This window comes from Rattus norvegicus, chromosome 17 (genome assembly GCF_021556685.1).
Source record: "Rattus norvegicus strain SHRSP/BbbUtx chromosome 17, alternate assembly SHRSP_T2T, whole genome shotgun sequence".
In the NCBI taxonomy this organism is placed as follows: domain Eukaryota; kingdom Metazoa; phylum Chordata; class Mammalia; order Rodentia; family Muridae; genus Rattus; species Rattus norvegicus.
The window spans coordinates 5,029,865-5,042,137 of NC_141550.1; the positions used below are offsets into that span (position 1 = coordinate 5,029,865).

The 12,273-nt window shown below is 49.4% G+C and overlaps 1 protein-coding gene across 12 annotated transcripts in view; it reads left to right on the top strand.

Moving 5' to 3' along the window:
- Golm1 (golgi membrane protein 1) overlaps positions 1–12,273 on the top strand; it is a 38,297-nt gene that overhangs the window by 19,642 nt on the left and 6,382 nt on the right. For all 12 annotated transcript variants that reach the window (XR_015640974.1, XR_015640977.1, XR_015640975.1 and 9 more), the window contains 3 exon segments: positions 6,251–6,305; positions 7,185–7,287; positions 10,598–10,712. Coding sequence is in view for 5 of the 12 variants with exons in the window: in XM_087591511.1 (XP_087447637.1) it covers positions 6,251–6,305; positions 7,185–7,287; positions 10,598–10,712 (273 nt within the window). In the remaining 7 variants the exon portion in view is untranslated.

Here is a 12,273-nt window from a genome sequence, read left to right on the forward strand (position 1 = left end):
GGATTCTTTGGTCACCAGTGTCCTTGTCGTGAGGCTGAAAACCTATGGCCACCAGCCTCCAGCCCATAGATGCTGGCCTGGCCTCTGCTTCCTGGCCAAAGCAAGGCAGGAAGAGTTCAGAATTGTTGGTGCCCACGTGCCGTCCTTCCAAGGAGGAGATGAGATTCTCTGTCCTAGCTGCTTCCTTGCTATTGTGGTGGACAGAGCTGCAGTCCTAGAACTGAGCCTCAGGCTCTACCCTCATACCTCAGCACCAGGAGCAGTGCCTAGCAAGGGGAGGTGGAGAGGAGCTGAGGGCTAGTCTGAGAGGTGCTGGGTGTGACATAGGAGTATGCATTGCTTCAGGGGCAAGGGCAGAGGGGGCTGTGGTTTGTCTTCAGTTCACTTACTAGTGAGGCACTGATGACTGTTCTGGGGTCCTCTTTGACCCAAGTTACCTGTAGAGACCATCGGGCCAGTAGCCTGGGAGGCACGTGGGTGCAGCTGATCCCCTGTTCTCTTTCTCCTGATGGGGCCTTAGGAAAGCCAAGACAGGTTCCCTGAGATGGTAGCTTCTTGTTTGCAGAGGACATTGCAAGGAGAAACATGGGGAAGGCACCATGGCAGGTATATATAAATAGGACCTGTAAGGGAAAGGGGCAGCCCAAGCCCCTATAAAACAGTGTATGAAGCTCTTACTTTCCCTTTCTCTGAGGCTTAGACTCCCTCTCAACCACTCAACTCTTCTGCCAGGGAATGGGCTTTGCAACAACTGCCATCATCACATTGCCTTCCATCCCCTCAACCATCCGTCCATCTGGTTCATGCATCCATCCATCTGTCTGGCCATCCATCTGGTCCATCTATCCATCCGTCCATCCCTCTGTTCATCCATCTGTCCATCTGGTCCATCTATCCATCCGTCTGTCCACCTGTCTGTCCATCCACCTGTTCGTCCATCCATCCCTCTGTCCATCTGCCCTCCCACCCCTGCCTCCCTCCCTCCTCTCAGCAGCACCTGCACAGTCCCTTTCCTGATGATCCTTGGTTCCCAGAAGCCAGGTTTGGCTTATAGCTCACTTCCTACAGTTCCCTCACCCCTTACCTTGGGGATGGGGACCTCTTGCAGCCCTTAGTCTGCAGGAAAGATCCTGGGGCACCCTGGTCCTCCACTGAGTTGTAGGCTGAGCCTCCCTGTTCAGCCTAGCTGAAGGTGGAAGGGTGTTGCTCTCCTCCTTAAAAGACCCAGGATGCATTAGCAGGAGCTGCTTTGCTTGTGTGGTCAGCCCCGTATACAGCAGGTGTTTCCTACATAGATGGTGTCCTGCTTCAGCTGCTTCCCTTTGTCCTTGACACGTTGGAGGCAGTGCTCTGCCCCAGGGGCACAGCTCGGATGGTGAGTGCCCTTATTTGCTGCCAGAAGCCAGAGTGTAGATCGGTCATTGCCGTTCCCCTTGGCACTTGTTCACTTGGACATCTCATGCATACCTGCTGCATGAAGGAGATCCTGGAGAGGGCCGTTAGTCAAAGGATCAGCATGTTTTTCCAGTTGTCTGTCTCCCCACCTCTCAGCATAGCCAGAGTTCAGCTCCTTGGTGTTTAGAATAGTACAGCTGTATAGAGGTAAAGGTGTGGTCATGAAGGCCAGAAGTTTTAAGGAGCATGTGGGGAGAGTAGATTTGTAGGCAGAGCTGGTTCAGGCTAACACTCTCCATGAGGAACCTCTTCAGCTGCAGCTGTGGAGGAGGGGGAGGGCCTTTCCTGTTCCTTGGGTGGTTTCACTGTGGTCTGTCTCCACAGGCTCCTGTCGTGGGATTGGCCCCAGCTAGCATGCTATTTTGGTTGTAGAAACAGATCACTGGGGTCATCTGTAGAGCTGTTTCCTTCCAATGGAGCCACCCCTTCCTAGAGGGGAAAGGAATGCTCAACACCGAGGACTAACCAAGGAGGCTCAGAATGATCATGAAACTTATCCTAGGCTACACCACAAGAAGGAGTTGTGAGAGTCTTTAATAGAGTTGCCTGCAAGGTGAGCAGGGAGCTCTGGGGACGCTGTTTTCCTGAATGCTGAGGTGATTTCCACTGATACCAGCAGTCTCTCTTAGTCATGCTCCTGTAGTAGCTTCTCACCCATATTCATATCACCCAGAGTAAAATTGAGTAGGTTGCCTAGCTAGACTCATGTTGTGACTACTGGAAGTGAGCAGTTTGTTCATGTCTTCCCAAGAAAAGTCATGTGACAAGACAGTTCCTCGGGACCACCTAGTCCCTGCCTTCTCCTGGTGTCTGTTCTGGTCACTGTGCCTGTGAACTGCTTCTCCATGCTCCTTACCATAATGAACTGGCAGCAGCTCTGAAACCTGATCCAGGGTCGCAGTGACAGAAAGCACTACACAGTTCATCACGAAAGATAACTCTCCTCTCTGGAGAGACAGGCTGATGAGACAGAAGCACACGAGTCTCGGAGTTTTCCTAGAGAAGAGGAAGCCAGGGAGTCCCAGGTGAACTGTTGTCTTCGTGTGGAGGATTGATGTGATGAAATAGCTGGAGAGAGAGGAATCCCCATTTTGTCTGCTGAGTCCTGGGAGATGGAGAAGGGGGAAGGTGGGGGGTCTCTGCTCATGAGGCCTTTGCTTCCAGGTTTCCTGGGAAAACCTTGTGTGTTGCCACTCTTGATTTTAGCAGGAGGTTACACCAAGCACTGACCTGTTTACAGTCTGCTTTGTAAATACCTGCTGGTCCCACTGTCACACTGAAAACCCACTGTCACACTGGAAACCCAGCGACCTCTTTGCTAAGCATTCAGTATCTCTCACCTTTCTGTGAATTTGCTTAATCACAGAATTTTTGTCAGCACCGACCAACTGTCCCACTACAGCGTTCTTGTTTCTTTGGGAACATGCATTCAGTGACCGACCCACTCTGGTTTTGGGGGGCTGTGTATGGAGTGCTTGAGGGTCCCTGAGATTCTGTCCACTCTTTGCCGCTCAGCTACCTGCTCTTCCTCACTCAGGCTCTATGCTGTCCGGGTCCCGAGTGCCTGTTAAGGTCTTAAACTGTCTGGGTGAGATGTGCCATGATCACAGTGTCTAAAGATCCGAGGTTTATCCTAAAGAAAGTAGGTTATTTCCTGAGTACTTTTTAGGGTAAATTACATCTTGAAGCAATAATTTAGATACATTCAAGCAAACAACATTAAATAAAAAACAGCATTATTGAAGTAAAGAATACACAAAACTCACCATCCTGACCATTTAAAAATGTGTCATGAGGCCAGAAAGACTGCATGGCAGTCTAGGGAGGCTGCACAGGACCTGGGTCAGCTTCTAGCACCCACACAGCTCAGTTGTCTCCAGGGGATCCCTACCATCTCCTGACCCCTGTGAGTACTGTGCACGCACGGTGCACATGTGTATGTGCAGGCAAAACACCTATAAAGCGCAGATACATTTTAATATACCAGACAATGCTATTGCTGTTGTTATTTATAATACTGTGCGGCCGTCACACTCTGGGGGAACAGTCACTCCCCGTCCCTCCCACCAGGAGTTACTGGTTGACTCGTGTGTCTGATTTTGCTCCCGTTGGAGCTGCACCGTGTTCCTTGGTATCCGTCTCCCGCTTTGAGCCTCCTGCTTTGAGCCCCCTGCCTCGTCACTGTTTGAAAGCTTACTGGGAAACGCCAAGCTAGTTTCCCAACGCTCTAAGGCAGAAATAACTTGTCTTCAGACTAGAACGGCTGGGATAAATTTGTATTCGGGATGATTAACAGTTTAGTTCTAGTTCGTTCTAGTGACACTGCACAGGGATACCCCAGAGTTGCCCGAAATCAAAATATGAGGAAAAACTGGTTGTTAAGAGTAGAACCTCCTGTTATTTGAAAATAATTGTGGGGTGAATATAGCCAAGTGCATTACATGGTTGTATGAGAATGTCGCAGGGAAGGTGACCAATCCGTGTGTTCTGTTCTAGTATGTTACACACCCTGACAAAGCAAACGAGCTCAGAAGCCTTTCCAGTCTTCCTGACCACAATTCAACATTCTCTATAGGTCTAAAATTATATGCAGAAACCTTGGTGGCATTTTCCGGCTCCGTCTTCACGTTCTCAGGGAGGGCGGGAAGACATCTTTGGCAGAATAAAAGCCGCGTGGAAGCAGAAGTGCCTTGGAAATCCTCAGGCTGACACGGTTCCCAGGCCATCAGAGACGAGGCAGCTGAGGGTGAGCTCAGCAAAGGGCCTTAGTTCCCCTTGCTGTGCAATGGGCTTCTTTGTCTTGGAGACTTACACTTACCACATGACTGTCCTTCCCCTTCCCCCAGCCCTCCCCGGACACTTGAGGTTTCTCTTGTGGGTATAGTCCAGTCAACATTTTCCTTTTGTGACTAGCCTGCGTTTACAGACAGACAGACAGACAGACAGACAGACAGACAGACAGACAGACACACACACACACACACACACACACACACACACACACACACACCCCAGGTCTTTGAGGTTCATCTGTGTTGGGACCTCCTTTCTAAGTAATGCTCCACATGTCTGTAGTGATGGGCTCTGAGGTCACCTTGCCTCTTGACTGTGGGACTTAGCACAGTGAGTGTGGGTGCGCAGATAAGGCCTCAGGATTCTTTCTGAATTCACTTGCATGTATATTCAGAGAGAGATTGTGGGATCCTGTTACAGATCAGTCCATGCAGTCTGGCAAATGCTTGCCTTTTTTCTCCTTTTGCCCAGAGCAGCAGGAATTTTGAGCTGGGAAAGTCCTATTATCAGAGCGCTCATTATCCCTCATTCTTCTCCGTCTCCACATCCGTGTAAAAGAAACTCATCTCTAGAAAAGTCTCTTCATGGTAGGGGAATTTTACCATTTTGGGGGCTTCTCTGCCATTGCCCAAATTACTCCCACAGCAAGCACTGGGCCTGGCTGCATTTCATCTCTGCACAGGTTCCTGCGTTGCTCAGGAGGCTGTGTAACTTGTGACCTTTCCTCTGCTCAGGCCTCAGGGACCATAGCGGCTGTATCAGAGGGGTTTCCAGAGGACATGGGAGAGGAAGGAGGGAGGCCTGGCAGCTTTGTCAGCGGAGGATCAATGAATATCTGTTTTGAGCAGTGTTTTGACTAGTAGAATATTCCTCTGTTGGAGATGATAACAGTAAGAAACTTTCATGGTACTACCAAGCATGTCCATCTGTGTGTGTTAGTCAAGTAGCTCTTGTCTGTGTCGCTCTGAGGTTTAGTATGTGTCTCCCTTCTTTCTTGTGTTTGCTTCTCAAGCATTGGGCCATCCACAGAGATCAAACCCATTAGATGTGTGGGAGAGGGCTTGTCAGGGAAATCCATCCCCTCATGGGCTTATGGAGGCTGGAGGTGGGGGTTGGCAGATTTCCTGTGAACTGGAGATCCTAGGACATGGGGGCGGGGAGGGGGGTCCTAGTTTGCTTCCACATCTGAAAGCCCCAGAATCAGGGAAGACAGTGATGTAATTCTCAGCTGTTCATGGCAGCTCTGTAATCTAAGAGCAGACAGCCTAGAGCTCTAGGCTCCACTGTGACTCAGGAGCGTGCCCCATATGTTCTCTACAGCAGGATAAATACTCAGAAGCACATTATTAGCGTGTCTCTGGGGGTTCTTTCATCCTGTCACGCGAATGCCAAAAACTAAGTATCACGGGTGTGGCTCATAAAACTTGTCTTGCTCAGGTTCCTAGCCACTGGCAGGGCAGCTGCTGAGAGCCTGTTCTCTGTCATGTGTCTGGTATGGTAGCATTTGTCTGTTTCTTCTTTAGCACTTTTGCGATTAAGCCACGTCAACAAGCTGTCCCTTAGGCCTAGGTGCCTGTCTCTTGCTATGGGATGATGACCTGTCCAGCTCCTAGTGCAAGTGAGTGACCGCATGTATGAAGTAGCCAGGATTGTCAGCCCCAGAGTCCTCACTGTGTGCTGTCCCTTCCCTACCTTGTGTCAGGGGCGTGGGGGCTGGGATAGGAGTAGCTTGCCGCTGAGTGAGTCTGCGGCTTGGAAGAGGAAAAAGCTATGCCTGACAGGGAAGGATGGGAACTGGGATTGAGGCACTGGTTTGGTTACTCCTTCCTGGGTGGCTGGAAAGCACTTCCTTCGCTGTGGATGGAGAGTACAGCAGAGCGCAGTGTGGTCCCCATGCCTGGCTGCAGGGCTGCTGTCTAGGTGCTGTTCCCTCCTCTGACTCATGCCCTGAAGGTAGAGTTGCCCAGCTGAGCTTCTGACTCCAAGTTTGTCTTCCTTGTAGGCGGTTTTAGTGAATAATATCACCACAGGCGAGAAGCTCATTAGAGACCTTCAAGGTAAGCCCCCTACCCTACCCCACCCCTCCCAGCCCAGCAGCCGCTTTAAGGAAGAGCCAGGCTGGCCTGACTCCCATAAGGGCCTCAGGTGGCTTTGTCACTGTAATCTGTTATTGGAAGTTATCGAGCCATCGTTAATGTGTTATTTACTCAGCTGTCCTTATAAAATATTACTGTGCGCACGCAAGTTATGATGGACATAATTCATCCCCTTGGTTTATGGATCTTTAAGGAGTACTGGGATGGGTGTGCTGAGGATGGGGCACTTGTGTAGTGTTTGCGAGACCCTAGGTTCAGTCCCCACCAGCAATTAAGTGATGATATTGGACGAGTGGTACCCAATACTCAAGACTCTGGTCTGGCACCAACGTGTGGCAAGCCCCACACCTGACCTCAGGCCAAGGTCAGAAGGCACAAAGTTATTTAAAACTTTGTATAAAGTTATCTTCAAGCTGTGCGTAAGGCACATATTGGGTCTGGCCAGATGGCACATCAGGGAAAGGCACTTGCTGCTGAGCCTGACGACCTGAGATTGATCCCAAAATCCACATGAGTGCCAGGAGAGGCTGGCCTTTGACCTCTCCACATGCACAGTGGTGCAAGCACACACACATAGGAAAGCTAGTCATTAAAATAAGTTTTAATAGACATTTTTAATAGGCTCAAGGTGCAGGTTTCTGTGGGAGTTTCTGGTATTGGTGATATGCTGGCAGGGCAGGGCCGCTCACTTCCTCCCTGCTTCCTTCTGTGACAGTCGTGCCGGCTTGTGGTTCTGCTGTGGTTTTTGTTTTTTGAGACAGAGTTCTTCTGTGTCTTGTGTGTCTGAGTGGCATGATAGCCACAGAAACCAGTGAGGTGACTTGTCCTTTTTTGGCTTAGACCAGTTGAAGGCACTGCAGAAGAGTTATGGCAGGCTGCAGCAGGACATCTTCCAGTTCCAGAAGAACCAGACCAGCCTGGAGAAGAAGTTCTCCTATGACCTGTGAGTGGGGCCCAGTAGGGAAGTGGATGATACCTTGTCATGTGTAGCATGTGAGAAGGGACTCCAACTTCTGGGACTCAAGTCCTTTAGAAACCAGTATGCTACCTGATTAAATCTTATAAAAGTATAAGCCAGCAGGGCTCAGTATACAGAGCGAATAGGAAAGGTACACTTGTGTACATGCACACATAAGCACACATGCGAACACACACATGCACGTACACACACATACACACAAGCAGTGCTCAGCAGGACCTGAATTGTCACGATACATTAACATTTATGTCATCGTAAATGAAAGCACAGTTGTACCACTTTGGCAATCTGAACACTTTAAAAATGTGTGAACTGGAGGTGTGGCTCAGTGGTTAAGAACACTGGCTGCTCTACCAGAGAACCCAGGTTCAGTTTCCAGCATCCACACGGTAGCTACCAAGCATCTGTAACTCCATTTCCAAGAGACCTGATACCCTCTTCAGACCTCTGTGGGCTCCCTCACACACATGGTACACATGCATACACTCAGGTATGCACACATACACGTAAAAATAAGTACTTTTCTTAATGTCAAGCACGAGCTAAAATCATACCTAGAATACTGTGCCAAGATATTGATGGGCCGGGCTGGATGTTGGTGTAACAGGAAGCTCACTGCCATGAGAATTTACCACATTTACACTGAGTGTTGTTTAATTGAACAATGAAGCTTTAAAGGTAGGCCACGCCCCTGGGAGACGACAGTAAAGGAGAGATCACATGGCTGCCATCTGTTTAGTTTTCCAGCCATTTAGAGAACAATGATCAAAGGGAGCAGGACTGTAGCCACTCGCTTATTCATATTTTCTCACTTACTTACCTCATACACACCAAATTCATGTAGCTACAGAGTGTTCATCATTTAAAAGATACTTGGGCTTTGATCCTTCTACAAGACAGCATGGATTTAGCTTGCCACCAGATGTACATCGCTAAATTCCTTGATTTCTTTAGTTTCATCTTGAAATGGGTCTCTCTGTGTAGCCCAAGCTAGCCTCAAGTTTGTAGAGCTCAGACTGGCTGGAACACGTGACCTTTCTCCTCCCAAGTGCTCAGATCGCTATACAGTACTTCCTAGTTCTTCCACAGAGACACTTGTTTCTAAGAGGTGAGCAGGTAGCAGGTCTTTCTGGCTAACAGTGTCTGTGCTTGAGGGCCCTGCTGCAGATGCAGGAAGCTCTTGAAGTAACGGCCAGGAACTGATGGAAGCCAGAGACAGTTGTCCTCAAGTGTCTGTGAGCTAGAGACAAGATGTGAACACCTTGTTAGCAAATTCATAACATGCATAAAACTGTACGTTGACTTGAGAGCCCATCCAGGCACACCCGCACACAGCGCTGTCTATTTCCAGGAACGCCGAGGTGGCTGCAAGTGGAGAGGAAAGCTTTCTTGTGCACGTCCGTGGCTTCCTGGGAATCAGCAGGCATCTTCTTCGAGTGATCACTGCACTCATAAACGCAGCCCTCCTTGCTCTTTTCATCTCTGACTCATCTTCACACTATAGGGGAGCAGCTGGCAAATGCTGGTGTTGGGACGTTGCAGTGACACCATCACAGTGATGAGTTCCTGTGCTGGCTGTAGGGACCCTCAATGGTCCTCTGGCCAAAGTCTGCACTATCTGGAGTGCCATTAACAGCCTGGAGCTGCGTGTGCACCACTAGAGTTTAGCCAGTTAGTCCCTGAGGGTCTGCTTCGGGCACACGCATGACCTCCCAGGAGCTAACACTGTCCACACTGCTGACCTAGTCTACATCGTGTCTCAGGATCTAGGCCTTATACTGAGCAGTCCGCTCATTTCCCCTGCTGCCTTTGAGTTGGAATGTGGGCCGTGGATACCTCTGCATTCCTGAGAGGCGGAGGAGGCCCTTCCTGTTTACATCTGTAGAGTCAAAAGTAGGTGAAGCTTGGATCCCTCTTGTAGGCATGAAGGTTCGGGAGTAGATGGCCTGATTGCTTAGACAGCTAAGTTTCCTCATTCACTGTGTCCCAGCCCCTTCCCGCTAGTCCACCACCTGCAGTTGGACTGACACGGCAAGGTTTTCAGGGACATTCTTGCTTATTCCTTATCTGTTTGAGTTTCCCGTTACCACACAATTGCCTTCTGTGTGTGGAATGTTGTGATCCAATGTTGCTTTGAGCTGCCAGAGGATATGCTCCAAGTTACGGACTGAGGCTCCAAAATGCTTCCAACTCTGGCAAGGCTGCCCAGTGTGGGCCCTGTGTAGTCTTCTGTTAACTTGAGTCTGTCTTATGGCCTGGCTATAACAGGCAACAGAGCACCTCTTGGCTTCCCCATCGTCTAAGCGAGTGGTTTTGGCTCTGACTCTGCCCTTTGCTGAAGTGCTGCAGTGGAAGGTGGTGCAGACCTCCAGGACATCTCAGTTGAAGGTCTTTGACAGTTAGGTGTCCTCCAGTCAGTCTTCGTGCTGCCCAGAGTTCATTCACACACCACAGGTTTAAGGACTCAAGCTCCTAAGACTGTTCCACAGGTCAGTCACAAGTCCCGAGTGTCCCCCAGCCAGCCACACACTGGTCAGTTTATAAAGTCAGGGCTCCCTGATGTACTGCTCGGCAATTCACCAGAGCCACTCACAGAGCCGAGGACAGCGCTCCTTAGTACCAGGGTGTCATTGCAAAGCGTGTCACGGGAGAATAGCCACCAATGGTAGTTAGCAGGCGAGGTCGAGGAGGCAAAGCATACATTCCCACAGAGCCTGGGGAATCCCCGAGTCTGTATTCTTACCATCCGATTAGCTGTCAAAGCTCAAGGTGTAGAGGCGGTGGTTATGCTCGTTACACCGGCACGAGTGAGGACATCAGTGGCCATATGATCGAGTCCCCCCTCCAGGAGTTGGAGCGGAACATCTCAACCTCTATCCTGAAATGTGCAGCACCCCAGCCCCCCGCCCCATGAGGCGTTTATCATAATCACCACAGGACTGGTCCAAGGAGCTCAAGGATGAAGGAGCTCTGAACATGAGGAAATAGGTCACAGGGGTCTTAGGAACTTGTATCTGTAGCCCATGTTTTTTGATGTGGAAAGAAGGGGGTGGGGGTGTTTAATGCAACGCAACAAGTCTAAAGTATGGTTGCCAGCGGGTTTCTTCTGTCATCAAATACTTGCACCTGGACACTTGCCCTAGCCGTTCTCTCTCGGAGCACATCCTGGGTGGGAACGGGCTGTTCTGTCTCCTGCTGCAGTGGACTGTGAACGGGATCAGCGGGTAGCAGGTGAGTGCTTGGGACATCCACATCTTCCATTTGCCTTCACCAGGAGCCAGTGTATCAGCCAGATGAAGGAGGTGAAGGAACAGTGTGAAGAGCGGATAGAAGAGGTTGTCAGAAAGCGAAATGAGGCATTAGTTTCCAGAGATGACCAACGACAGCAGGTAATTAGGGTCTGCTCTGGCCAGGGCATCCAGGAGGCTCTCCCTCCTCTCCTCACCATTTTGTCCTGTGGGCTTGGTTCCCTGTGGTACAGCAGAGCACAGCCTGGTGCCAGGATGCCCACACCCAATCTCGTATGCTGGCCCCAAGCGCAGTTTTGTCCTAAGTCTCATGCTCCTGCGGGAGAAGCCGATGCTGTCTGGCTTGAGCACACTGATGTCCCAGTGGTAAATTCTGTGGCCAAGGTCGACCTGGTCAGTGGAGAGCGCATAGGAATGTTCCCACTTTCTACCGAGAAGTAGAGCATTACCTTTTCAAAGAACAACTTTCTGCTTTCACTGATTTTTCTGTTGATTTTCTTTCATTTAATTAAGTTATAAGCTAATTCATTTAACTTTTCTTCTACTTACCTTGACCTTGGATTTCATTGACTAATTTGTTCCATAGCTTCTGAAGGTACGTCTTGATTCTTGGATCCAGATTTTCCTTTCTCCATGTATGAATTTAGTGCTACAAACATTGCTTTTACTGCAGCCTAGACATGCCAGCGAATTGTCCTCACCTACATTTGCCAAGACATTTTTATTTTATTTATATCTTAACTTTTTTGAGGCAGAGTCTCACTATATAGTTCTGTCTCTCCAGGAACTTACTGTGTAGACCAGGCTGGCCTCAAACTCACAAAGGCTTCTGCCTCCCAACTGCTGGGATTAAAGGCATGGTCAAATTGTTTTTAAATTTGAGACTTTTACTTTAAGCCATGTGTTATTTAGAAGTATGGATCTCCACCCATTTACAGATTTCCCAGTTATCTTTCTGCTTCCAGTTCCATGTTTAATTTTACTGTAACAGAAGAGCAGACACGCCATGGCTCCTAATGTGAATTTGCTAAGGTACAGTTTTCGCCTAGAATGTGGTGTTGGTGAGCATCCTTGTTGAGGCAGATATCTTCCTTTTGGCTTTCTCAGAAATTTTCCTGTTGTTTGTATGAGTACACTGTAGCTGTCTTCAGACACACCAGAAGAGGGCATCAGATCCCATTACCGATGGTTGTGAGCCACCATGTGGTTGCTGGGAATTGAACTCAGGACCTCTGGAAGGACAGACAGTGCTCTTAACCACTGAGCCGTTTCTCCAGCTCCCCGGAGGGATTCTTAAATCTTGACTAGCTAGACATTTCTTGACTTTTGTCTTATCTAGGTCTGACCACTGCCTATTGTGACATGCTGAAGTTGTCAAGCCGAGGGCTGCCATAGATGGCTGCCCACCTACAAAGAACATGAGAGACCCAGGGAGTCCATATGGGGTCTTCTCTGTAGTTGTCCCACAGCCTTGGGAGACTGTCCCTCCCCGTGTACACGAGCACACACAGCTTTATGGGTGCACAGAATCGTGTTCTCGGTATTTCTGTCTCTGCCTGGTTGTCTGTTTCCTGTTCTCCATCCATGGCCTAGTAAGTCTGCGGTCACTGTGGGGCTGGTCTTGGTGTTTCCTTTCTGACCAGATTGGTTAGTGCCTCACAGGGTGGCTTTTTCTTGGTCATGAGATAGGACATGCTGGTAA